This window comes from Mugil cephalus, chromosome 11 (genome assembly GCF_022458985.1).
Source record: "Mugil cephalus isolate CIBA_MC_2020 chromosome 11, CIBA_Mcephalus_1.1, whole genome shotgun sequence".
In the NCBI taxonomy this organism is placed as follows: Eukaryota; Metazoa; Chordata; class Actinopteri; order Mugiliformes; family Mugilidae; genus Mugil; species Mugil cephalus.
In genome coordinates this window covers 26,636,240-26,662,702 of record NC_061780.1, presented here as the reverse complement: position 1 = coordinate 26,662,702, position 26,463 = coordinate 26,636,240, and the positions used below count along the sequence as shown (strand labels likewise).

The window sequence follows — 26,463 nt, the reverse complement described above, 5'->3', positions numbered from 1 at the left end:
GAGGGAGGGAGGGAGGAGGGTTCAGATGAAGGCAGAGCTCAGGCTCCAGTTAGAGAAGAGGAAAGATAAGAGGAGCAGAGAGGACGACTCGCTCCCCACGTTCTCTTCTCTGGGTTCGTCTCAGTAATGAAGTTTTGTGATGTGCGAGTTTCCAGCGCCGTTCTGAAACACGACCGGACTATTTCACTTGTCAGAGCGGCTCTGACGACGTGATCCGACCCTCGTCTACCTCAACAGGTGAGTGCGAGTCCTCTCCCGACACTTATTGACTTAGTTTTTGGCTTAGAGAGCAGCTTCTCAACGCTTCCCCCCTGTAACTAAATCTTAATTTTAATGTTGGCGTCAAATTCTTTTCCAACGTGTTTGAGGGCCGAAGACGAAACGTGTTGCGCGGGCTTAAAAACTTTGACAAACAGGTTTGGTGGAATGTTTGCTGTGACATTTCAGTACAAAGACCCTGAGACGTCAAGTAAAGACGACAACAAGTTTCTTTTTTTAAAAAATGAGCTGAGTTTCATTCACTAACGCAGCGAGAACGGAAAGAAATCTTTTTGGAGTTTGTGTTTGCTGAAGATTTCTGGGCAGGAAAACCTACTAAACAAACACAGCAAGTCATTATCAGGCTCAGCTGTGCCACGGATAAGTGGAAAAAAAGTCAACAGATAGGATTTTAATACAATAGAGAGGTTAGATATGCAGAGATTAGAGCCTTTATTGCTTCATCATGGTGGTGACGGAGCAGCTACATTCCCGCAGCTCGTTTCCTGCTCTGCTCTTTTTCTGGACGTCAGTAACTCATGCAAAGGTTTAACTTTTCACAGCTGGAAATTCTACCTCCAACATCACATCACCCCCCGCCGACATGGACGAGGACGGGGACGGACGCGGGGCTGAAGGGAGCCCGGAGGCCAGGCCGCCCCCCAACGTCAAACCCAAACTCAGCAGTGAGAGCGGCGGCAACAGCAAAGAGGAGGCCCGGAAGAAAGCGAAGCCCGCCAAGGTGAGGAGGTCCAGGAGCACCGACTCCAACCGGCCGGAGAGAGGGCGGAGGAGTGAGCGGGAGAGGCAGCATGGAGAGAGGAGGCGGCGCGGGAGGAGCGAGGAGGCCCGGCGCCGGGACCGGAGGGAGGGGGGCGGCGGCGGCGACGGCAGGAAGGCGAAGCCTCCGGAGGACGAGGTGGAGGACACCGAATGCGCCGTGTGCTTCTGCTCCTACGACAACGTCTTCAAGACCCCGAAGCTGCTGGCCTGCGGACACACCTTCTGCCTGGAGTGTCTCGCTCGCATCAACGTGACCTCGGCCGAGCTCAAGACCCTGACCTGCCCCGTGTGCCGAGAGCTGACCGAGCTGCCCCACGGCCAGGACCTGCCCCGGCTGGGCAACAACCAGGACATCATCAGCAAGCTGCCCGCGGACATGCACAGGGCCCTGTCCATCCGCTTCAAGCGCAGCCAGGGGAAGCTGATGCTGAAGCACCCCCCTCCCAACAGCCCCACCAAGCCGCACAACCTCATCCTGCCCAAGAAGAGCCCGGAGGCCCAGGCGCCGCCGGACGCCAGCCTCCGCCTGGGCGACATGGAGCAGGGAATGGCCCCGGCCACGGTGCTGAACGTGGGCCGGCCCCCCAGCAGGGTGAGGGGCCGCCTGCGCCGGCTGTTCCGCTCGGACCAGTGCTACTACGCCGTGGTGGCGTCCATCATCACCATCACCGTGGCGCTCATGCTGGTGGGGATCCTGGCGTTTGTGATCATCCCCAACGTGGTGATTAACCGCAGGCCGGAAACAAACAACCAAACCATGCAGCCCCCTCCAGATCTCAATCCAGGACCCTGAAGTAGTCAGGGGCGGGGGGGGCTGGCCCACGGAGAACCTCACGGAGAACCCACGGAGAACCTCACACAGCCTCTTTTAAGTCTCGGTGTGGAAATGGTGACGGAATAAACGACGCACGCGTTCAGGACATGAAGGAAGGACGGGCACATTTTTCTTCTCGCCGATGAAGCGAGCGAAGGGAAGCGACAGAGCTGCGTCTTGTTTTTCTTTTTTTGAACTCTTTCGTTCTCTTCTGAACGTTACTGTGAAGCAAGCAGCGCTGCGTGGATGAAGATTAATAAGCTGTAAATGTTCAAATGCACTTAAGGTAAAAAAAAATACGAGTATGTGTGGACTGCGTCGGGTTGATCTCATTAACCAGTTCAGGGTTTCTAGTCCTTTATGAATGTTCTGTGTAGTCCAAGCCCCTCCCACTGTACATAGCCATAGATGATTTATATATTTGTAATTATAAGAATGGACTTTATTTACCCGTCTGTCTAATAAAGCTGTTTTTGAGACACTTTATTGTTGCTCCTGTTGAATGTGGCCGTGTTCAGGCTAACGTGGATTCAGACAGAAAGACATTACTCTGAGATTAAAGGTCGGCTGCTATAGTTTGGACTCGATGTTTCCTGAACTCGTCGCCTGCTGAGTCAGAACTGGTTTGTTTCTTCGGACACCTGATACCATCTAGTGGTGTCAGCAGGATGCTTTCTCCTCCCAGTCGACGGGCTGGTTTGACAGCTTCTCTCTCTGTGGCATCTTTGTTATTTATGTTTTGTTTTTTTTGGCCGACTCTGGGAGGATGTGTGACCACGTGTGACACGGCACCAAGAAAAAAAAAAACTTAAATGACCTGAGATCTATTAAATAAATAAAAGTGCACGTGTTTGGTGAATGTTTGCACCCTTCAGACGTTTCTTCATTTCTGCCTTAAAACGACTTGAAAGTAGACAAAGAGAATCCAGTGACACACGAAACAGAAATATTATATTGGGGAGTTTATTAATATTTGTTCATATCTGAGTCGTAAAAAAAAACAGCGTGTTGTGCACAAAAGCTCATTTTCCAAAAGGCTGTGAGATAACATTTCAGAGACAATTTAATCCTTCTTGACTGTTTGGTCGTTTAATGTGTTAAAGATCAGATGCCACGAAAACACGTTTGGACGCCTCAGAATTTCTCAACATTTCTGCATAAAAATGACATGAAATGTCAGTGGAATTTCTCACAAAAAAAGAATCCAACCAAACACATAAAACACAAATATTATACCTGTGTTTGTTTATTCAAGAAAAAGAATCATTTCTACGTATGTGTGCAGATCAAACCTGGGTTAGTCCTGGTCTCCAGCGTCTGCTCCGAGCTCCTTGTCACTAAATGTTTGTGGTAACAGCTGATCAGTCGGAGGAATTTGATCCCGTTGCTCCAGTTGTGAGATGTTGGTGGTTTCCTCTCATCAGCTGATGCTCCAACATTTCTACTGGATGAAGGTCAGGACTTTGACTTGTTCCTAAACATTCATCTGGTTCTTCTGGAGAACCACTGGTGTTCTTGGGCTCCTTGTCTTCCTCCATGACCCAGTTTCTCTTCACATTCAGCTCATGGACTCATGTCCTGACATTTTCTTTCAGAGTTCACTGGTAGCATTCACAGTTCATTGGTCCATCAATGATGAGCAGATGCAGCAGAACAGGCCCAAACCAGGATATTAGCGCCCCCATGTTTCATGGAGGGATGAGGTTCTTAAACTATTTGTCAATAGAAAATATTCTGTCACCGTAAGGAAGGAGACACCTGGAGGGAATGTGTCACGTGTTGTGTTATTATTTTACGTGATGAAAGACATGAACATGTCCCAGTGGAGCTGGATGAACCGTCTACTTTTCCCTGAGTGTTTTTCTTGGTAAAAGCTGTATTTATTTTGAAGTAGAACACGTTTTCCACTCTTTCCTGAAGACACCCCCCCCCGCCCCCCCCCTCTCCGACTGTCGAGACAAATATGGTCGTGTGGACCAGACCAGAAGAGACCCTCCACCCCCTTCTGCTCCACTCCTTACGCAAACGAACCTTCCGAGGCTCCGTTATGTGTGCGCCTGGATCTAGAGGCTGATTCCTAACGAAGGGTCCGCTATGGCTTCCACCCCCTCCGCCTCGGCCCTGTCCGCCGTCCTCCGGTGTCGGGGGAATATCTGGAGCAGGAATCCGTCGAGCAAGCGGCCTGCCGCCTCGGCGTACAGCCTCGGGCTGTCCGGAGCGGCTCTGCGCGACTCACGGCTGGGACGCGCCGGGACGGAGCAGAAGTCGTTGTGGGGGAGTTTACCCCTGAAAGAGCGCGTCGTGCCGGGTGGAAGACTGGCTGTGGTGTGTAGGAGGTCTGGGAGTCTGGGAGGTCAAAGGCTGAGAGAGAAAGATTCGGTGGAAGTTAAGAAATGTTTTCCAAAACTTTCTCCGTCCCGGGGGCCGCGCTCCGCCGGGGCCGCGCTCCACAACGCTCCGGCGCGTCAGCTGTCAACTCACCTGCCCGCAACAGAGAAATACTCTAAAATGATGATTAAAGGCCAAACCTGCTCCGACCTACGCGTCTGTAAGGTCGTGTTTGTTCGGGACAGCTGTGGACCCACGGTCTTCTCTCTGAAGCTGCCCGGGACGCGTGTGGGCTGGAGGGAGGCGGCGGCAGGACAGATCCCGGGGTTCGTGTTGAGTGGCTGGTTAACGGTGAGAAACACCTGTTTGTCTCTGAGCGGCCTCGTGTCCAGGATTGTCGCTGTGCAGTTGGCGGTGATGTGCGGTGACGCACAACGACACCTGCTGCGCCAAGAGGAAAATACGGGCGGCGGACCGCAGGTGAGCCCCGTCAAACCTGTGTCAGTTCAGTTCTGTGTCAGTGTTACTGGAGAACGTGTAAAAAAAGGAGAAATGTCTGTGTCCTCTTGCAGGCGCACGGACAAACCCACAACTCCTCCAAAGACGAGTCTGGACGGAAGATGGAGCAGGACAGACCTGACTGAAGGTCCAAGGCCTCGGCCCGTTGACGCAACTCTGTTATTGACTTTCACTCTACAACCTTCCTGGACTTCAACCTGGGGATGGAACCAATACAATCAGCTGTTATTTATAGGGGAATTTCCTCTTTAATGGGTTCCTCTGGGAGCCCTCAGACTATTATGGAGTGATCTTTGTTGGTGGACCACTCCTCCATTTGTTCTCAATATGGGCACTTGCACTTTTAAGTGCAAACATACTTACTCCTATTTTGGAATTTTGTAGAAGAACATGTTTTATTCCGATGTGGAAATGGTAAATAAATGAATAAAACCTCTGAATGTGTTGTGAATGTGTCTTCGCGTGGTCACAGTGGACAGTGATTTTCCAGGTGAGTGCACTGTCAGGGCAGGTAAACCAAGCGACTGTTTAGAGAAGAGTCTCCAGACGTCTGGATGTTGTGAAATGACAACTTAGAGGGGAATTTATGTTTGGCTTCCAGCCTAATGACAACCGTAAATCCCACAACAATACACAGTACACAATGCCTCCCTGCGGGTTTTGTTCCTGTTGAACTGGAAAGAGCCAAATATAACCTCTGAGACGGTAGCTGCACACAGATTTCCATCACTATATTTAAAAGACCTACTTCTCATGGAAAATATGTGTACAAATAAAATTTTAGTAGGTGTTATTGCATCAAAACTTTCCCACTTTCTTTAAAAAGGATTAAAATAAGTAGTAGAGTTTTTATTTAGGAACACATTTAAATATTAGAATCAAGAATCAAGAATCTTTATTGTCATTATGCAAGGCACAACGAAATTCTGTTCAGCAGCTCTTATTATTATTTAGATTATTATCTATTATGTTAAGGAACGTATTTCACCTCCCGTGAAATTGAAACTTTCAAACACATCATCCATAACATACTCTGTGCAACTGTACAACAACTCACCTTTGTGTAACAGATAACTCTTCTTGTAGATTTGTATATATGCAAAAACGTGTATTTGCATGTATTCGTTTTGCTCATGTTACTTCTGTATTTCATTTAATCTCATCCTCTACAGCTGCTTGGTGCCTGTCCCAGCTTTTCATCGGGTGAGAGGCGGGGTACACCCTACACAGGTCACCAGTCCATCGCAGGGCGTTATATATTCATTATTTTATAAACTAATTCTAAATCTAAATATGCTGATGTGTAAACCTGTGCGGAAACTGCTTACTTAATTTGTATTTTTTACACACATACATTTGGCATTAACTTATTTATATATATTTATTTTTATACTAAATAACATAATATTTTATTTGTATGTATATTTGTATGTTAAAGTATAAAATAAAAAGATCCTGAAAATAAATAAATAAATAAAATCTCCCGGTGACAGATGGGGCGGGACTTCCGGGTCTGGCCGCGAACCAGGAAGGTAAGTTTTACTTGTTTTTTATTTTTTGTTTGTTTTTATTATTTTTATTTATTTATGAATAATGTATGAATGAAGTAAACATACATATATTTATTCATACGTAATAAATAAAGATACTAAAATAAATAAAGAAATAAAATACATAAACTCTCGCGTCAAACTGTTGCGTAAGACATATTGACTGCAATCTCTCGCGATGACGGACGGATGGGGCGGGACTTCCGGGTCTGGCCGCGAACCAGGAAGTCGTCGCCGCGTTACTTTTTCTCTCCCCCTCCCTCCCTTTCTCCCTCCCTCCCTCCTCTCTCAATCCTCCACCGCTGGCCCCGAGACAGGGGAGAAACTCCAGCGGCGTTAAGTTGCTGTTATACCGGCCGGAAACAAGCGGAAGACTCCGCCGCTCTCCTTCGGCCCCGTAGTTTGTCTCTCTTTTTTTTTTCTTTTTTTTTTTACCGGTTGTCGCCTTGGAAGAAAATGGACACACGAAGAAGAAGAAGAAGAAGTGGTCACACAGTCAGGGTAAAAAAAGGCTAATTTACTCCTCAGGGTGCTGGATTTACAGGAGGGAGTGTGAAGCTGTGTGTCGAGAGGCGGCATTTAAAGTTTAACTCGGTTCCAGATACGTATAAAACCCTGTAGGTCGGTGTACGGAGACAGCTACAGGTGATAAGAGAAAATCGATCCGTTGGCTGAATCATCATTCTACCAACTTCCTACTACTGGATCCATGTTTGCACGAGCTCGTCTGTTTCCTGTTTTTCCGTCTCGTGTTACTTCGCTCCACAGTTTGACCTTTGGGCGTTTTTATCTCACATAACTTGATGTACATTTGTTTTTTACTGCAAAGAACAAGTGTCCAATGTACATATAGCCTACACATATATACATTTATAAAAAAAATATATATATATGTGTGTGTGTGTGTGTGTACGTGTATGATAATGATCTTTCAGGGGAGTAGTGTTGAATAGTGAAGATTAAAAAAAAAATGGAATAAAATAGTAATATAAAAATGGGATCGAAGCTTTTGAGCTGGCTGTTTCAGCCACAACATTATGACCATTGACAGGAGACGTTAATAACATTTAAAGCATCTTGTGACAATTAAATGTTCTGCAGGGAAACTTTTGGACCTGGAATTAATTCATGTGGATGTTACGCACACATGTAGCTCCCAGACCTGACACCCCCACCCCGCAGAAATGACACTCCTTAATAGCAGCAGATACAGACACAAACACTTTAGAAACCAAAAAAAAAACATAAAGATCAGCACAAGGTGTTGACCTGGCCTCCAAATTCACTAGATCCCAAACTGATCATGTATCTGTGGGATGATCCACAGACGCCCCCTCACCCTCCGAAGGCCCATGTTCATTCTCTGGTCACCACAAGGGGGACCTACACAATATGAGTGAGGTGGTCATAATGTTGTGTCTGATCATCCCTAACTAGCCCCCGCTGCAGCATAGTAGTCAGTTTAATTTTTGAATCTTGTTCTCATTTCAGATGAAAGACGCTGAAAGTTAAAGGACCTTTTTGGAATAAGAGCTCGACTCCAAAGATGAGTCCGGCCCTCGGCTCATTTCATCCATCTTCACCCCGTCGTTGTGTCTTTAGAACTTTGATATCTGCAACAAGACCTGCAGTCATGCCCTTGTGATGCTACAGGACGTCCACTGCCCTTCCCGTATCCCGTTCCTGTCGTCTGTTTCCAGGACACGTCTTTCTATTCGGACCCTGTCCTCCTGAACCCCCTCCCCTCCCACCATCCACCTCATCACCACCACCACCACCACCACTACCACGCTCTCCCTCCCCGTCCTGAGTTCCTGGGCCATGATTCGCAAGAGAGGCTCTCTCATTTTCTGTGGCGCCTTCCTGTTCGTCACCTGGAACGCCATACTGGCGCTCCTGCTGTGGAGCCGCCCCCAGACCAACCAGCCCGGCCGGGAGCAGGGCGAAGGGGCCGAGGGCCCCACGGACGACGTGGTGGGCGACGTGCTCCGGATGGCCGACGCCTTCGAGGTGGAGCTCGAGAGGCAGAAAGAAATCCTGCTGCAGATCCAGAGTCACAAGTCTCTGTGGGAGCCGCTGCTCAGAGGTGGAAGGAAGGTCGTCGTCACCCCCCCACCTCAGCCTGTCATCCCCATCCTGGTTATCGCCTGTAACCGGGTCACCGTGAGGCGCTGCGTGGACAAGCTCCTGCAGCACCGTCCGTCTGCGGAGCTCTACCCGATCATCGTGAGTCAAGACTGCGGACACGCCGACACGGCCGAGGTGATCCGCTCCTACGGAGATAAAGTCACTCACCTGAAGCAGCCGGACCTGTCGGACGTGTCCGTGCGCCCGGAGCACAAGAAGTTTCAGGGCTACTACAAAATCTCCAGGCATTACCGCTGGGCTCTCAACCAAGTGTTCAAGACCCTTTCTCATTCCTCTGTTGTGATTGTAGAGGATGATCTGGAGGTAATTATATCCCTCATTCAATCAATGCATTTAAATGTTCATTCCTTCGTGTTTAAATGTGTTAACAGTTCCTTTTCGGTCCCACTTGTTTACTTAAACTGAATTATTCATCTCCTGCTGCAGGTGGCGCCAGACTTCTTTGAGTATTTCCGCGCCTCGTTGCCGCTCCTGAAATCCGACCGCAGCCTGTGGTGTGTGTCTGCCTGGAATGACAATGGCAGAGATGGGTACGTGGATCCCGGCCAGGCCAACCTGCTGTACCGGACGGACTTCTTCCCCGGCCTGGGGTGGATGCTCCTCAGGGAAGCGTGGGAGGAGCTGGAGCCCAAGTGGCCCGCTGCATTCTGGGACGACTGGATGCGTCAGCCCGAGCAGCGCCGCGACCGAGCCTGCATTCGCCCAGAGATCTCGCGGACGTTGACTTTCGGGCGTCAGGGCGTGAGCCTGGGCCAGTTTTACGACAAGTACCTACGCTACATTAAGCTCAACGCTGAGTTTGTGCCTTTCACCAAATTAGACCTGAGTTACTTGAAGGAGGAGACGTACAGAGACAAGTTTGAGAAGGAAGTTTACAGTGCTCCCGTGGCTACGTATGAAGATGTGAAGCAGGGGCAGCTAAAGGGGCCGGGGCCCTTCCGCCTTCAGTACTCGAGTAAGGACAGCTTCAAAATGATGGCCAAGAACCTGGGAATCATGGACGACCTGAAGTCTGGAGTCCCGAGGACAGGGTACAGAGGGGTGGTCAGTTTCATGTCCAGAGGGAGGAGAATCTACTTGGCGCCACCTCCAGGATGGACTCAGTATGACCCCACCTGGAGCTGAGGATCTGGAACAAGTCTCTGTACAGAAGATTTTTTTAAATCTCTAAATGTCCGGTTGGGGAAAACATTCCAGACCAAATAGGAAAAGGGTTTGTGCTCGAGTCCTTTGTCCGTGGTACAGATGAGATTGTCCCTTTTTTTTTGGTGTAGGGGTTGTTGCCAATGCTACTCAGGACTTTTTCATTATTTCTTCTTACAGGCCAAACGATGTATTAGACAAATCTGCTGTAATTTCGCCAGAGATCTATTTTTTATATGATGCTAATCGTGCACATAACATTCATCGATGCGTTTGCAATGCAATTACCTAGTGTGCCACTTTAAATTATTTGCAGTCGTAGTCTTTGTGTCCTGTTCATGTGCGGTAACAGAAATGAGGAGGCAGTGGTGTGACTGTTCATCTGTAGCTGCAGCATAATCTGACATCTGATCCAGAACCAGTTCTTCCTGCTCACGTTGTTATGTCCGATCATCTAGTTTGATTCTTCAGTATAATACTACCTGTCAGTTTGTTTCCTTTGCAAACCACTACACTTGTGTACTTGTATGTTTTTGGAATAAAAAATAATGAATACACATCCACATTTTGCTTTTTAATGATTTATTTCTCATTTTTTCAGATGAAATTACACCATTGTCAAATTAAGATCAACTTGAGCAATGCAGCCAGATGTATGTTTTAAACTGTACAGACCTCCAAACTAATTTCAAAATATGTGGTGCTGCCAGAAAGTGTGGTAAGGGGAAAGTGATAACTGTTAACAAAGAAATATACTGTTTAATAAAACACTAAAGTTAGTCACCGTCCTATTGAACAAAATGTTCACACCAAAATAGCCAGTGTCTAAAATATAAACACAATCAAATGTCTCCCAGCTGAGCAGTAGTAAACAAAAACATAACAACATATATATACAGGCTAAATTAAAGTCACTTATACATAGGTTTATGCTTTATTGATATGTTACAGCAGTTGGTAATTTGTTTACCACTTAAGGGCAAGGAACCATATGTTCCAAAAGTAAATTTTCTCAAAAGTGAAATAGTTTTCTGACGCCTTGAAATAACACCAGGGTTGAAAGTATTTCCATGAGAGCCCTGTAAAGGGTTAAGTGTTGTGACGTGTTCGCGTTTCTCACCGTGTTTCTGTGTCTACGGTGGCCGTATTGTTGCTGTTTACCTCATTTAATGACGTGAAGAAGAAGAAGCCGCTAGCTAGCTAGCCTAGCTACAGTAATGGAGTGGGGAAGGAGAGGCGCTCGAGGCAGTAGCCGTTTATCACCTTTTAGTTTTCACTTCAGTGCGCCCGTTTGTCCCTTCGCTGTAAAATAACTGTTAAGATCTCGCGGACGGCCGTTAGCCAGTTAGCATGTTAGCTCGGAGGCTAGGCTAGGCTAGGCTAACTTTAGTACAGTGTGATTGGTTAGGGTGTTAGCTCGGAGGCTAGGCTAGCTTCAGTACAGTGCGCCGCCTAGGTTCAGTTTAATATGGCAGATTATAAACTCGACAACGTTCGTCACCACTGGAATTACTTAACAATTTACCCCTCCGTGATTAACCTCTCGGTTGGCGGTAGTTGCTAGGGCCGGGGTTTCTAAGTCACGTTCGCAGCTAACCGAAGCTAACTCTGCCACTGGCGGAACCGTGCGGCCTGGAATGGAGCCAGGCGACCTGCGGGAGAGTCCCGCCGGCTCCGGGGAGTCAGATGCGGGGGAGTGGAGGGAGGTTATTCCCGGGGGTGAGGAGGAGGAGGTCAAAGCTTCCGAAAGTGCTTCGACAACAGTAGAGTCGTCTCTGAGTGACACCTGCGAGGGAAGCGACAACGAGAAACCGAAAAGCGGATCCGGGGAGAAGCTACCCAGCCCGTACGAGGAGGAGCTGGACCCCAGGATCCAGGTGAGGGAGCCCGGCTCCTCTGCTCTGTGTTAGTGGCCATTCAGTTCAACCCTCCTGTTATTTTATCTCTGGGGTCAGTTTGACCACATTCACAGTCCTTAAATATATAATTAACATAATCTTTTGTGCTTAATGTTTAATGAATTTTCCTAATTTAAGGGGAACACGGACACTGGCCCCGACATAATAAATGTTATTATTCCTGATAATAGTTGTGATGATAGTTTTTTCATACCACATGTTATAGATAAAAAGAATACATACTTAGAAATGATATGAAGCATATCCCTTTTTAAGATTATATGGTGATCTGGAGTCCAATTGACACCAATGATAAAAAGTGTTTTTAAGGTACTTTAAGGTTTATTATTGAACCAACCAGGATTTAATCACTGTCTGTTCACTGCATCCAGGCCATTCTGGATTAATTTCAATTAAGATCATCTGTTGAAATGTTGTTACTTTCAGGGGTTTTGTGGTTAATTTCCTAATAATGTAATCTGTGCAAATCCGGATCTACGGCGATGATTTTATCTATTGCTGCTAAATATCCTCATAGTAACATGGCAACGAAGCACATTTCTGGTCATCATCAGGGTATTAGTCATTATAATCAAGACTCATTTACTGGCATTATGTGAGGACATAATGACGTTTTGGCAAAAGTAACTTAAATGTCAAAATATTAGAATAAGTGACATGTACACACATATATACATATATAAGTAAGTCAGCATGGCGGGCGAGGTGCTGCAGTGAATGAGGTCATGTATGTTTTTATTTGTTTGTGTTTTTGTGACCACAGGAAGAACTGGAGCATCTCAACGAAGCCAGCGCAGAGATCAACAACCTCGAGCTGCAGCTGGATGTAAGCAGAAAGAGATGATTCAACAAGTAATCGGATAATAATCTGATCGGATCAGTGTAGGAACGTCAGCCGGGCCTCATCTTTTGTAGTTTTTTTTATTTTTAAGTCTGCCACAAGTCAATAACGCATTGTGTTATAAATGTGTTCATTGTGTTCATTGTTTTCGTCTTTCATTATTCAGGAGTAAGTTATGGCCAGTTTTAAATTTGCTGTGTTTGGCTGCAAACATGTTTGGTTTTCATAAAACCATCTAATATGAAAGAAAGGAGAAAGACATTCACCAGCTTCTCGAGGATCCTTTTTCTAAATAATTCATCCGTCTCCACAGAAGATGCTAATCAATGCGATCGTTTCGTCTATCGAGTCCATTTAAAGTATATCGGTGCTGGCAGTTTGTGAACAGATCGTCCACTTCCTGCTTCACTTGATGTGTGAAATCTGATCAGTTGTTCCATCACAGGTAAATTTAATCTTGTCATTTTCGTGCATTAACCGTCCAGGATGCCAGATCCGGATACCGGAAGATCCTCACCGAGTCTGCCAGGAAGCTGAACGCGCAGAGCTCTCAACTCGGCAGCTGCATAGAGAAAGCGAGGCCGTACTATGAAGCTCGACGCCTTGCAAAGGAGGTATGCACAGATAACGTGTGACCGAACAGGTAACGCATCAGTTTGTGAGTAACACACTGTGGTTTTAAAGAGGAATCTGAGTTTATTGCCTTCAGTACTTTTCATTAGAGTATCTGGATTCATTTATGCAAATATGCAAAAGTATAATCTGAGCAGAGGAAAGAAATATGATCCAACTGATTAAAACTCAAAACAAATCCCTGATTTTTATAAAACAAAATAAGTCCAATCTCATTACCATTTCCAATAAACAAATACTCGGGTATAATATGTAGTTTCAAGGTTTAATTGGTGAAAATCTGCTGAGTGTAAGCAGTTAAAGCAGGAATAAGTAAATAATTAAAAGGTGTAGAGTTGTTTTAGTTTCCTTATCTGCTTCTGGAGCTTTGACAGGTTTTTATTTGTGATTGTAATCGTCCTAAACAGGCCAGGGCGCAGTGTCCTTGTCGCAGGCAGTAAAAAGGTTTGTTGGCTCTCTGCAGGCGCAGCAGGAGACCCAGAAGGCAGCGCTGAGCTACGAGAGAGCGGTTTCTATGCACACAGCTGCCAGGGAGATGGTCTACGTGGCAGAGCAGGGCCTGATGGCCGACGGCAAGAACACTCTGGATCCCACCTGGCAGGAGATGCTGAACCACGCCACCGCCAAGGTAACGGGGAGGAGGAGGAGGAGGAGGAGGAGGCACAGAGATGCATGGCTGAACACATTCCCTAATGAGTGAGGTGGAAAATAACAAATAACTTTGTGCAGTAGTTTACGTAAGAGAAAGGATTTGATAAATCCAAACACATTCTTTAACTTTCTTTTTCTGCAGAGCCTCACTGCTTTGCTGCGTGTGTGAAATAAGCATCCACTACATCAGTGGGTTTTTTTTTTGTTTTTTTTTTTTTTGGCAGCTTCGCACGCATTCACAAACCCACTGTTGCTGGGTTACGATTGGCACACGTAGCAGAAAATGAGCCAGACAGCTCGTGGGCTTTTGCTTCTTCTCAGCTGTAACCGATAGCCTGGAAGCACGCTGCTGTTTTCTCTTCTCCCGAGCGTCAAAGATAGAAGATGACGAGAGGAAAAGAGCCCGACGACGATAACTGAAAGCACATTCGCTGCAACAGGCCTTAAAGTTCCAGACGCCCCCCGTGTTTGATAACGCGTTAACTCGCGGCTCTTGCAGGTGAACGAAGCCGAGGAGGAGCGACTCCGCAGCGAGAGGGAGCACATGCGAGTCACCCACGCCTGCCAGGAGGCCGAGGCTCGCGTTCAGATGCTGCAGAAGTCCCTCAAAAGAGTCATCATCAAGTCCAAGCCGTACTTTGAGCTCAAGGCCCAGTTCAACCACATACTGGAGGTAAAGCAGACGTAAAGGTTGTGTTTTTATGAAAATGTTGGAGGATGTTTTGCATTAAATGACCAAAACAAACAGAATTTCCTGGTATTTTAGAGTTTATTTCTGGGAAGCTGGTTCCACCCTTAGACCATAGAAAGGTATAAACAGAACAGAACAAAACAGACATAGGAATAAAAAACAAACAGAACAAAGTCTCATCTTTCTTGTTTGTTCGAGACAAGAAGAAGCACGAGTGCTTTTATGATCCTGCCCCAAATTTAATGCCAAGTGTTCTTATTAAGTATAATAAACAGAATTGTTCATTAAAAAAAGAGTTAATTAGAGTTAATTTTTTAAATTCTATAGTACCAGTTCTTTCTTCTAAAGCACCACAGAGTGACTGACGCACACATGCAAGTTTAACTTCCTCTAGTTTGGAATCATTTTTGAAAGTTTTCAGGGAGTTATTTTTAATAATAATAATGATGATGTTCTTACTTTAACCAAGTCCATAAATATCAAAAGAGGATCAGTGTGACGGACGGGAGAATAGGAAGTATTTATTCTGCTGCCGATGCTCCAGACTCCTGCAGACTCGGCTCTCTGAGAATCTCCCGTGCAGCGATTAGGTTGTGGCCTGTTTGTCTCTAAAGCCGATGTTGATGGGAAGTTGCTCTGTGTGACACCAGGAGCACAAGGCCAAAGTGCTGCAGCTGGAACAGCACGTCGCCAAAGTCAAGACCCGCTACTCCATCGCCCTGAGGAACCTGGAGCAGATCAGCGAGCAGATCCACGCTCAGAGGGGGCGGGACCAGGTGGAGGGAGGACACCTCACCGTCTGCGGTGGGCGGAGCCCCCCCGTCGGAGCCGAGTCCGACGCCAAGGTCCAGGCGGAAGGCGGGGCCTGCGGCGGCGGCGGCGGCGGCGGTGGGACGGCGAGGACCATCGACCTGGTGGAGCAGTACGAGGAAAAGGAGCGAGAGCGGGCAGGGTCGGACTCCCTGTCCGTCTTCAGCCTGCAGACCATCGCGTCCGACCTGGAGAAGTACGACTCCATCGAGCACCTGGGAGACCTCAGCGACGTGGGCAGCGTGACCGGCGACGAGGGCGAGAAGGAGAGGGCGATGAATAACAAAAGGGACAAGCTGACGGACGCCACCGCCAAAGAGCGCAAGCAGCAGTTCTGCAAGCAGCACCATCGAAGCTTCAGCCTGTGAGACGCGAAAAACACTGGAGACGTACAGGTGGAGGTGTAAATAAGCACACGACCTACGACTGACCACACATTACTCTAAAGCTGCAGCCTAGTTAGAACACTACAGGACGATAGAGAGCTTCACCCCCCCCATCCATCCATCCATCCTTCCTTCCTTCTGAGGGAACCTCGAGCATGAAGAGAAGGTTTGATCCGACGTGTTAAGAGACGTCGCTTCTTTCTCTAAACGTTGATCTGATTTGGTGAGACTGGTGAAACAAACACTCTCCCTCCTCCTCCTCCACTATTTCCCCTCGAGTCACGTCGAGTCTCGTTACTTGAAGGTGGAGGGTTTGGGTCGACCCCTCCACACACACACACACACACACACACACACCAAGTAGGGAAAAGATGACAAAAACACTTCCTCTGTGGGTGCACGCTGAAACAGCATGTTTGAATCTCAACTATTTATTTCCGGCAACGTGCTGCACGTGGCGCTCTGTGGATATTTACTTCTTTACGGCGCAAGAGAAAGAGAGAATGTGTTTTTTGAAGATTTCCTGAAATGAGTCTGACAGCATGAAACAAAAGCCCCGACACATTCACGAAGCTCGGCCTTCGCTGCTGCTTTAGGTTTTTATTCGTTGCGGTGCAGTGGAGCGGACGCCTCCTCCAGGATCTGCTTTGGATATTGTTTACATTTGTTTCTAAGTGGATTTCTTTGGTGTTTCCTCTTAAAAAAAAAAAAAAGCCCCTCGTTGTAATCTGAACCGTGCCTTGACTCAGATTCTTAGTAGTGATCTCAGCTTACAGAACAAACCAGTGCCCTTTTAGCGTTTATTTTTTAACCTTTTAACCATCCGACTCGCGCCGACGAGACTTGAAGATTCATTTTGTGTTTTTTTTTTTCTCTCGTACTTTTAAAGTGGAGACTGACTTGTGTAAATGTTTGTATAATTATTACAAAGCTGCAAAAAGAAACATGGCCGTGTACAGCTCAACGTGTGTTTGTTGTAAAGATTAAAAATCCTCATCACTGTCGCCGTTTGACCTGCTGTCTTAACCGTTAACCCCCTCACCCCCCCTCACCCCGCCTCACCCCTCCCTTTGTGAATTAGTCCACGTGTTTCCTATTTATGCACCGTCATGACTGTAATCAATAAAGCAGATCCTACTTCCTGACCTCCTCAACCTCACATCCTGTGTGTTGGTTGTTTTGTGAGCGAAGCAGCTTCAAACCGGATTCAAGTCGTTTTACTGTTTAGCTTTTTAGTAAAAAAAAAAAAAGCAGAAATCGTGTCGTTAAAGCCGAACAAGAGGATGAAGAAATTAAAATAAAACTAAATAAAAACACAAACAAACTGTAGAGAGGTCAAGGCTCCAGCAGCAAATGTAAAACATGACAAAAAGACAAAAACACACTGAACCGAAGTGTTTTATAAAACCAGCCACGAGTTTATCAGAGACATTAAAGAACAAACTTCATCCTTTAAATATTTCTGATATTCTGGTCACAGTAATCGCTCACTAGATACTTCAGGATGTTGTTGGAACAATACAAATCACAGCACAAATACACTATGAGCCGATCTGCCATATCATTATGACCTGAATAACATCTCGATGTTCTGCTGGGAAACTTTTGGAGCTGATATTCATTCATCGTGCGTTTAGTTCAGTGACAGGACACAGGTCATAATGTTATGCCTGATCGGCGCATAAACACACTCAAGGTGTTATATGTGAGTGGGCGGGATGGATCCAGTAGGTGTTGGGTTCGAGTCTCTTCAATTATCCAGCACATGAACGCGAAGCGGAGGAAAGTCAGAGGCTGAGCTTTGATTTAACAGATGACCAGTGTTGTAGAAATGACTGAGTTAAGCTCCAAAGAGCCTTAGAAAATAAAGGGGGGGGGGCTTAACAGTGTAGTCTGTTAATACCACGGCGCCATATCTGCACCTCCACCCGCGTCTCAAGTCTCCGCCGCCGCGATAGAATTATTATTATCCACAGTCTGGGGAGTAAATCCGCCAGATTATCACAAATCCGAGATCCCGCATCTCAAGATTCATTAGGATAAATTTTGCTGCTGTTGTGCGTGTTTCGGAGAAAGAAAGAAAGAGAGACGGAGGAGGAGGAGGAGGAGGAAAAAGGGATAAATGCGTGAGAGAGGGACCGTTACGCACGGCGCGTCTCCATCATGACGTCGCGAATTAGCCGAAGATTGTAGAGGAGCAGGGAGGGGGGAGAGAGGGAGAGAGGGAGGGAGAGGGAGGAGAATCTGTGTGTCGTCGTGTATGTGGACGCGTTTGTATATAGTACATGTAGATTTTCTTTTTTTTGTGTGTGTGTATGTGTGGATTTTTGTTTTAGTCATCTCGCATCTTTGCCTGTGCGCACCAGCAATACCCGGAGGAAATAAGAGAAGAAGAGCAGGAAGGAGAGGAGGAAGAAGAAGAAGAAGAAGAGGAGGAAGCTCGGGCTTTGGAGCAGCTTGCACATTTCCTCTCTAGCCATATTCAAAGAGCCATACGAGCCGCTGCAAAGATGCACACCTTGACCAAATAATCACGACACCACGGGCTTCTATCTTCCCTTCCTTCCTTCCTCCCATCCTTCCTTCCTCCCCTCTTCCTCCCTCCCTCTCTGGCCGGCTGGTCCCACCCGGAGGACGCGCTGTTATCTTTGGCCGAGCGCGTCGAAACTAATAGTAAGTATCCCATGCTTCAGCTTCGCCTCGGGCCGCTGGCTGCTACTGTTCCTCCGGGTCGCGACACGGATTCACGTTTATTCAGAAATGTCATATTTATACGTTTACAGAGACATGTATGTGAATAAATGGCCCGTTTGTTCGGACAGATGTCAGGTTCGGTCCCTGATCGCGGGAGGCCTGATCTGCTCCGAGGTCCCGTCGCCATCCTGTCTGCGTTCTGGCGATTTTACGATTGAGATTTTACGCCTGGTGCGCTGCATGCAGGAGGCTGAGGAGGGAGGAGGGAGGAGGGAGGGAGGGAGGGTGATGTGTTATTTTAGATTTTAGTCAGGTGGTGGTGGAGGACCAGGCTAGACCAGGCCGGACCGGACCGGACTGTGCGGGCTCCTTTACATGCTCGGCCTTCCCTCCGCGGGCCGCCACGGATTCCCTCGTCCACAGCCGACGAGCTGCCACCGGCGGCTGGTGGCTCCCTCCCTCCCCGTGACCCTCACGTCTCGGTGGGTTCATGCTCAGCCGCGCACGAAATGGGGAAAAAAAAATAAAAAAAAAATGTTGCATCCGAGTGTGTGTGTGTGTGTGTGTGTGTGTGTGTGTGTGTGTGTGTGTGTTGGTGTGTGTGGATCCGTGTGCGGACCCGCATCTGAACGTGTTCCTCTGCGGCCTCTGGCACCAGGAACACACCGAGGAGGTGAGTGGACGGAGGGGGGTCCTGGTGTGGATGGAGGGGGGTCCTGGTGTGGATGGAGGGGGGTCCTGGTGTGGATGGAGGGGGGTCCTAGTGTGGATGGAGGGGGTCCTGTGGATGGAGGGGGGTGTTGTGGATGGAGGGGGGTCCTGGTCCTGTGGATGGAGGGAGGTCCTGGTCCTGTGGATGGAGGGGGGTCCTAGTGTGGATGGAGGGGGGTCCTAGTGTGGATGGAGGGGGTCCTGTGGATGGAGGGGGGTCCTAGTGTGGATGGAGGGGGTCCTGTGGATGGAGGGGGGTCCTAGTGTGGATGGAGGGGGTCCTGTGGATGGAGGGGGGTCCTGGTCCTGTGGATGGAGGGAGGTCCTGGTCCTGTGGATGGAGGGGGGTCCTGGTCCTGTGGATGGAGGGGGGTCCTGGTCCTGTGGACGGAGGGTCCTGGTCTTGTGGACGGAGGGGGGTCTTGTGGATGGAGGGGGGTCCTGGTGTGGATGGAGGGGGGTCCTGGTCCTGGTCCTGTGGATAGAGGGGGGTCCTGGTGTGGATGGAGGGGGGTCCTGGTCCTGGAGGCGGATGGAGGGGGGTCTTGTGGATGGAGGGGGGTCCTGGTCCTGGTCCTGGTCCTGGTCCTGGAGGCGGAAGTGGTCCCGGGTGTGTGGATGTTGTGGCGCTGTCCCTGGTGCTGAAGCCAGAATGAATCAAGTCTTTCTCTTTTGCTTTCCATCCGACTCAGTGTGTGTTTGCTGGTAATAATGACTCCTGCTGGGATGTCCTCCTTTCTCCCCCCACCCCACCCCACCCATCCTCCTTCTCTTGAGGAGCACGCACTGTTTTTTTTTGTTTTTTTCTTTTGGTGGTGTCTCTTGTCAGTGAACTCCAAAAATACGCTGGATAATACTAATGAAGTCTCCAGCAGAGTTGGTCTGTTTTCCACATGCAAGCCTCGCTGCCATCTGTCTCCCTCACTGTGGTGCTTTGCTTTGTTACGTCCCCCCCTCCCCCTCCATCCACCCACCCATCCCAAACACACTCTCCCTCCCCTTCACCCCCCCACGGCTTGTTAAGTGTATGCATGTGTTTATGTCGTGTGCATGTGCGAGGCCTCCGTTAACATTTATTATTCAAAACTGCAAATGAGCGTCTATATATAGTGAGTTTGTCATTGATACAGACGAATGCAAACACCCCGGGACTCGTGGGCCTTTTCGACACCACCTTCATCTTCAGGTTTAAGTTATTTTCCGTCACATATCGGGATATTTTCTATTCGATTTAATGCTCAATTCACATCAAAGTCCCGAAACCTCACAGGTGGAGAAGTGTGGAGCCGCTCCTCATCCCTGCCTCAGTCTGTCTCGGGATGATAATAATATTATCATGATAATATTTGTTTAGTGCTTTTCAAATCAGCCGTTAAAAGAAAAACTACAAAACACACAGAAATACAGTTAAAATGTTCAACCTTTCACCTTTAGTTTTCAGCCGGGAACCTGCAACTGACTGTAGACCTCTGCCTCAGGAAGTCAAGACACGATCCGGCCCCAAAAAAACAAAAACAAGTAAAGGTCAGCGATGAAGCCCGGGGACCACGATGAGACTTTAAATTAATCAGTAAGATTACAATAATCCATGCACGATAGAATAAAAACATGTAAAAATAGTCTCTGCATCTTTAAAAGATGAAATGTAAAAAACTAGTTAGTCATATTAGACTCAAACTTAAGTTAGAAACAGCTTCAGCTGCAGGAAGTTGTTGCTCATCAACAGTTTTTTTGGTAGATCTGAGTAGTTTCAGCATAAGGATGGAAGAAAGAAAAAAGAACTGGTCCTAAAACCGGCCCCTGAGCAACGCCCGGCACCACATCGCAAACAGATGATTTAAAACAATTCACAGCTCCACAAAACCCTGTGTCTGATAAATATGAGGAGAACCAGCCGAGGTCCGTCCTTGATTCCGTGTGATTGTTTGTGAGTGCATGTTGTCGAGTGTTTTATTCTTTTTAAAAAAGCGCCGCTGTGACGGGTGTTTTTTGTGCTCTCGTTGTATCACAATAAAAGCTTTTCTATTTCTATTCTAACCCCCGGCCACATTAGCCACCGCTAATACAGCGGACCCCAATCTCTGAGTGAATTGTTGACGGTTGAGTTGCATTCAGCGAAGCGCCGGTTCTCAGATAATAGGTGGAGGTGAAAAGCAGCAGCAGCAGCAGCAGCAGAGCCGTTTAAGACACGTTTCCAATCCCGACAGGACGAGACGTCTGTTCACCTCGGTGTGAAACAGTCGAATGGATGGAGGAGCCGCTTTTTTAAAAACGTCCCCCGAGACTCTGAGCCTGAACCGTTCATCCCGTCTGCGCAGCGGCTGAAAAAGGAGCCAAAAGAAGAGTCGAGGCGGCGAAGTGGCTGAAAGTGGCTGTGTCTGTTCAGCTTTATCACCGTTTCTCTGCCCGACTCCAGATCCCTCGGTTTTTTCCCCCCGTCACACTTCCCCTGTTTTAAAGCTCCTCTCTGCTCCGTCTCTTTCAGATCCAGAAATGGCACGGCTGTTGTTCCCGATGATTCTCTGTGCTCTTCCATCTCTCGTCGCGCCCATACATAATTCATCAGCTGGAGGTAATTTGTGTTGTGTTGTGTTGTGTGTGTTCTGGGTGTTTTTTTTTCCTGCGAGCGCGTGTTTACAAGAAGCATTAATGGACAGAAGCGACTCTGCAGGGAAAGCTGAGTGACCTGAATGAAGTGCTGTAATTTGTGCAGCGAAGGACGGCGTCAGTAAAACTGATATAGAGTTTCACGTGGCTGTAATACGTCCACATCATGTCTGCACGTCCTCCAGCTTCCCTTCATCACTCTTCTTCTTCTTCTTCTTCTTCTTCTCTTTTTTGTCCAGGCTGTGCCATCATCCGTCCTCCACGGGACGGGGGGATCCGCTACAGAGGCCTCACACAAGAACAGGTAAAGAAATTATTCCTTCCTGATATGAGGAGGGTTTTACCTCCTGAGACCCTGCGTCCACATATGGCGACTTTAAGTTTAAGTTCTCCTTCTTTTACACCTGTTGTCCTCACACGTGGACACGTTCAGAGCCGTGTATTAGAGAGTCTGTCCAACTCAAACTATGGCGCCATGTTTGCGACATCAGAGGTTAGATTCTACAGTGTAACTCTATGTTGAAATAAATGTCTTATTTTCACCATTAACGTTCCTATAAATGTTATTAATATGTAAAAGGTCCTCACTTAAATATCCCAGCGTCTACTTCCTTTAAATATCTTAAATGAGCTGTAAAATGCTTTGTAGCCCAATCACCTCATCAGTCATGGAGCTGTGTTTACCTTCTCCTCAGTCTCCGTGTTCATCCATCACCGTTAAAAGGTTCAAATTACTCAGAAAAATTAGAAATACTATTAAACTAGTCTCACTGTTATTTAGTGTTATCATTGTAGCATTAGCATGCTAGCCTTAATAACTTAGTGGTAACTGAGATAAAGTTACATATCAGTTAAATGTGTTTATCTACATGGACATAAATTACATGAACACATGGGTTTTACAGTATATATGACGCTAGCTGCTACTTTTCTAAGCCTTTAGTCTAGATAACTAGCTAGCATGATGCTAGCATAAGGTTAGCATAAGGCTAGGTTGACATTAATGATGGTATTACTTTATTCTTCTATATAAAATCTTAACAAACGTCAAACAGAGACATTGACATTTACCTCATCACATAATAGAGAGAAACCAGCTGACGTCCAGTTCTTCCTTTTAATCTTCTGCTCCATAACTTTCTCTGTTTTTGTTCACTGGTGAAACGGTGGAGTTTCCTCCGTGTTTTCCTGATCCTGTGCTGGAGCCGTAGGCTGAGCACTGTGGCATATTTTACCTTTTAATCCAACTTTATTCTCTGTTATTGCCACTTCTCTATTGGTGAATATTGGTTAGATGGATCCAACATGGCGCCCATGAAACATGTGACCAGCTCAGAGCCAATCAGCACAGAGGGACAGATCAGATGCTCTGTCCCCTGGTTGGACAGACTCTGTAATATATGGCTCATGTGACATGTAGCAGTAGCAAAGAGTCAACACACTAAAAAGTGTGATAGCGGATGTTTCAGTGGATTCATTCTACAGACAATCATCACGGGACAAAAACCTCATCAGATTTTACAGTTGAAACTTGTTTGACACTCAAATTTAATAAATTCTGTCAATAGCTACAGCGACGCTAATTAGCTCGTTAGTTAGCTAACATACACGTTTGAGGACGTTGGGACGTCATCGTTTGCAGTTGTGCTTTTGATCAGGTATTAAAATTAACAGCTTTCTGTTAGTTTACACATTGGTGACTTTACTATAATATAAATATAATATAATATGAAATCATCCCCGTGTTTTTTAAATCAAAAACTACTTCCTGTTCAAAGATGATGCTTAGTTTTTATACGTCTTAGGAGAAATTAAAAATGCATGACAAGTAAAAGCTCAGGAGGTTACACATAATAACAGAGTAGACGCTGGCTTCGTTTCCTGGAGAAAAGGAATAATAATTCATTATTGTAATGGCAGTGAGCAGAAGTGTGTCGACGATGAGAAGTTTAACTCACCAGGAACAAAAGAGAACATCGTCTGGAGCTGAAGCTGAAGCTTTGCTGCAGAAGAAGAAGAGTTAGACATGAGGGATGAGAGTGGTGCTCTGCTTGTTGTTGTCCTGGTTTAATCCTCCTGGTTTTGAGGAGGTAGGAAACATGAACTCTGATCAGGGATTAGAGACAGAGCAGATCTGAACGATGGGAATAAAACTCTGGTGCTGCAGCCAGAGCATCTGAAACTCTTCTGATTTGCTTCATACCTGACAAAAAAAAAAAAAAAAAAAAAGAAAGAAACGTTATGTGCATCATGAATATCGTGAATAATGACAACTCCTGCGCAGCAGTGACATGATAAATAAAGTGTATATGCCGACGTGTGTATTATGATAATCAGTAGATTCCTGAGAGTCTGTGGAGGAAACTTCCAGTCTGAATCAAAAAACGTGGAGTTTTTTGGAGGACGGAGGCGTGTGGCTTCATTCTAAGGTGTTACATGTGTTTGAAGTGTTAAACGTGTGGGACTGAGGGAAGTTTATTCATTGTCAGAAGCTGCAGAAGCTCCAGGAGCGTGAGCGCTGAAACAACTCAGCTTCAGGAGCTCAAAGAGTCGAAGCCTCGAAACTCCAGGACACGTCTGGAGCCCGGGAGGACGTCTTTAAACCACGGGACGTCCTCAAGCTCAGGGACGAATGATAACATGAATGTGGCTGAATCACTGTAGCAGAACTCGTTCTCACAGATTTATCTCGGTGTGTTTTATAGACGTGGTCAGATTAGAGCGTCTGACCGGCTGAGCCCTCAGTTCTCATCAGGATTTAATTATGAGGCGTCACATTCAGACACGAACCAGCATCAGGACCTCAGTCAGATCCGTCTCCACTGTCTCTACTGTCTCTACTGTCTCTACTGCCTCTACTGTCTCTACCATCTCTACCGTCTCTACTGTCTCTACTGTCTCTGCTGTCTCTGCTGTCTCTACTGTCTCTACTGTCTCTACTGTCCCCGCTGTCTCTGCTGTCTCTACCGTCTCTACCGTCTCTACTGTCCCCGCTGTCTCTGCTGTCTCTACCGTCTCTACCGTCTCTACTGTCTCCGCTGTCTCCGCTGTCTCTACCGTCTCTGCTGTCTCTACGGTCTCTACCGTCTCTACCGTCTCTACTGTCTCTACTGTCTCTACCGTCTCTACTGCCTCTACTGTCTCTACCGTCTCTACTGTCTCTACCGTCTCCACTGTCTCTACTGTCTCTGCTGTCTCTACTGTCTCTACCGTCTCTACTGCCTCTACTGTCTCTACTGTCTCTACTGTCTCTGCTGTCTCCACTGTCTCTACCGTCTCTACCGTCTCTACTGTCCCCGCTGTCTCTGCTGTCTCTACCGTCTCTACCGTCTCTACCGTCTCTACTGTCCCCGCTGTCTCTGCTGTCTCTACCGTCTCTACCGTCTCTACTGTCTCCGCTGTCTCCGCTGTCTCTACCGTCTCTGCTGTCTCTACGGTCTCTACCGTCTCTACCGTCTCTACTGTCTCTACTGTCTCTGCTGTCGCTACAGTCTCTATCGTCTCTACCGTCTCTACTGTCTCTACTGTCTCCCCTGTCTCTACCGTCTCTACCATCTCTGCTGTCTCTACTGTCTCTGCTGTCTCTACAGTCTCTACAGTCTCTACTGTCTCTGCTGTCTCTACCGTCTCCACTGTCTCTGCTGTCTCTACAGTCTCTGCTGTCTCTACCGTCTCCACTGTCTCTGCTGTCTCTGCTGTCTCTACCGTCTCTACTGTCTCTGCTGTCTCTACCATCTCCACTGTCTCTACTGTCTCTACCGTCTCTACCGCCTCTACTGTCTCTGCTGTCTCTACTGTCTCTGCTGTCTCTACCGTCTCTACCGTCTCTACTGTCTCTGCTGTCTCTACCGTCTCCACTGTCTCTGCTGTCTCTACCGTCTCTACTGTCTCTACCGTCTCCACTGTCTCTACTGTCTCTGCTGTCTCTACCGTCTCTACTGCCTCTACTGTCTCTACTGCCTCTACCGTCTCTACTGTCTCTACCGTCTCTGCTGTCTCTACTCTAACTAAACCGGGTCCATAAGAGACTGACGGCAGCACCAGACACAACATCAGCTCAGCTTCACCTCACAGCCGTATGTCACGAAGTCACACTTTAATCACCTCCCTCCCCCTCCTCCTCTGTCCATCCATGTCTCCTCCTCCTCCTCCTCCTCCTCCTTCTCCTCCTTTAGATCCGCAGTGTGCAGATTCTGCCCGTGGACTATGAGATCGAGTACATCTGCCGAGGGAACCGGGTCATCGTGGGGCCCAAGGTCAGGAAGTGTTTACCCAACGGGACGTGGACGGACATGACGCAGCACAGCAGTTGTTGTAAGTCCTCCTCTGTCTGTTCTCACCCTCCTCCCCCCTCCTCCCCCCTCGTGTTTTTATTAACTTCAGACAAATCTCTTCTCTAATTATCTGGTTATTACCGTCCTGTCGGATTAATTAACGTCATCAGATTAAATTAAAGCTGCAGTAACGAGGGAAATAACGTCCTCCGACAGCTCTTCACCTTCTCCGTTCACACGGAGGGAGCAGCCTTCACTTTCTTTTTTAGAGGGATAGTTCAGTCTGATTTTTACTGGCATTCAAGCAGTTTAAGTCCGTTAAACATCTTGAAATGGTGCAAAGGTAAATAATGAACTACTAGTCAAAACAGTGGTAAAGAATTAAAAGCTGTTCTTAAAACGTTGTGCTACCAGGTCCTACACGAGTAACAACTTCCACCCCCTCTATCTGTTTAAAGTTGTACCGTACAAAGTCGTGTGTTTCCTTAAAAATGGTGAGAAAAAAAGGTGATTAATGATGGAAAAGACACACTTAAAAATGTAGGTCGTTCCTACAGAGAAACTACGAAGAAAGTCGACGTGTCAGTGAGGACGAGTTTCACCTTCACCTCAGAAACTGTGAGAACTCTGATATAAGATTTCACCTTATAAAAAAATACTGATTAAGAATCTAAATATATTGTCTCATAAAATGTGTCTGCCC

The 26,463-nt window shown here is 47.1% G+C and overlaps 5 protein-coding genes across 6 annotated transcripts in view; all 5 read left to right on the top strand.

The window, feature by feature from the left end:
• Window positions 1–25: 25 nt before the first annotated feature.
• Window positions 26–2,339, top strand: rnf183 (ring finger protein 183). The gene is made up of 2 exons (XM_047598418.1): window positions 26–237; window positions 822–2,339. Exon 2 carries the CDS (start codon window positions 863–865, stop codon window positions 1,832–1,834), a length of 972 nt encoding a protein of 323 aa, XP_047454374.1. The 5' UTR covers window positions 26–237; window positions 822–862; the 3' UTR covers window positions 1,835–2,339.
• Window positions 2,340–3,499: 1,160 nt separating this feature from the next.
• LOC125016296 lies at window positions 3,500–5,138 on the top strand. The gene is made up of 2 exons (XM_047598723.1): window positions 3,500–4,663; window positions 4,756–5,138. The coding sequence occupies exons 1-2, from the start codon at window positions 3,950–3,952 to the stop codon at window positions 4,825–4,827; spliced, it is 786 nt and encodes a 261-aa protein (XP_047454679.1). The 5' UTR covers window positions 3,500–3,949; the 3' UTR covers window positions 4,828–5,138.
• Window positions 5,139–6,526: 1,388 nt separating this feature from the next.
• Window positions 6,527–10,106, top strand: mgat1a (alpha-1,3-mannosyl-glycoprotein 2-beta-N-acetylglucosaminyltransferase a). 2 transcript variants are annotated; one of them, XM_047599826.1, is made up of 3 exons: window positions 6,527–6,753; window positions 7,744–8,703; window positions 8,827–10,106. In XM_047599826.1, the coding sequence occupies exons 2-3, from the start codon at window positions 8,074–8,076 to the stop codon at window positions 9,523–9,525; spliced, it is 1,329 nt and encodes a 442-aa protein (XP_047455782.1). In that variant the 5' UTR covers window positions 6,527–6,753; window positions 7,744–8,073; the 3' UTR covers window positions 9,526–10,106. The 2 variants fall into 2 exon arrangements, with proteins under 2 accessions (XP_047455782.1, XP_047455783.1); XM_047599827.1 differs by lacking the exon at window positions 6,527–6,753 and adding an exon at window positions 6,800–6,897.
• A 569-nt stretch (window positions 10,107–10,675) lies between these two features.
• On the top strand, window positions 10,676–16,478 carry sh3bp5la (SH3-binding domain protein 5-like, a). The gene is made up of 6 exons (XM_047599828.1): window positions 10,676–11,420; window positions 12,226–12,288; window positions 12,789–12,917; window positions 13,400–13,564; window positions 14,087–14,260; window positions 14,929–16,478. Exons 1-6 carry the CDS (start codon window positions 11,181–11,183, stop codon window positions 15,454–15,456), a joined length of 1,299 nt encoding a protein of 432 aa, XP_047455784.1. The 5' UTR covers window positions 10,676–11,180; the 3' UTR covers window positions 15,457–16,478.
• Window positions 16,479–16,613: 135 nt separating this feature from the next.
• gabbr1a (gamma-aminobutyric acid (GABA) B receptor, 1a) overlaps window positions 16,614–26,463 on the top strand; it is an 80,323-nt gene continuing 70,473 nt past the window's right edge. Inside the window, exons 1-4 of the mRNA XM_047599824.1 lie at window positions 16,614–18,147; window positions 21,365–21,451; window positions 21,726–21,790; window positions 25,662–25,800. Of these exons, the coding sequence (XP_047455780.1) occupies window positions 21,373–21,451; window positions 21,726–21,790; window positions 25,662–25,800 (283 nt within the window). The 5' untranslated portion in view covers window positions 16,614–18,147; window positions 21,365–21,372. The remainder of the gene's footprint in view (window positions 18,148–21,364; window positions 21,452–21,725; window positions 21,791–25,661; window positions 25,801–26,463) is intronic.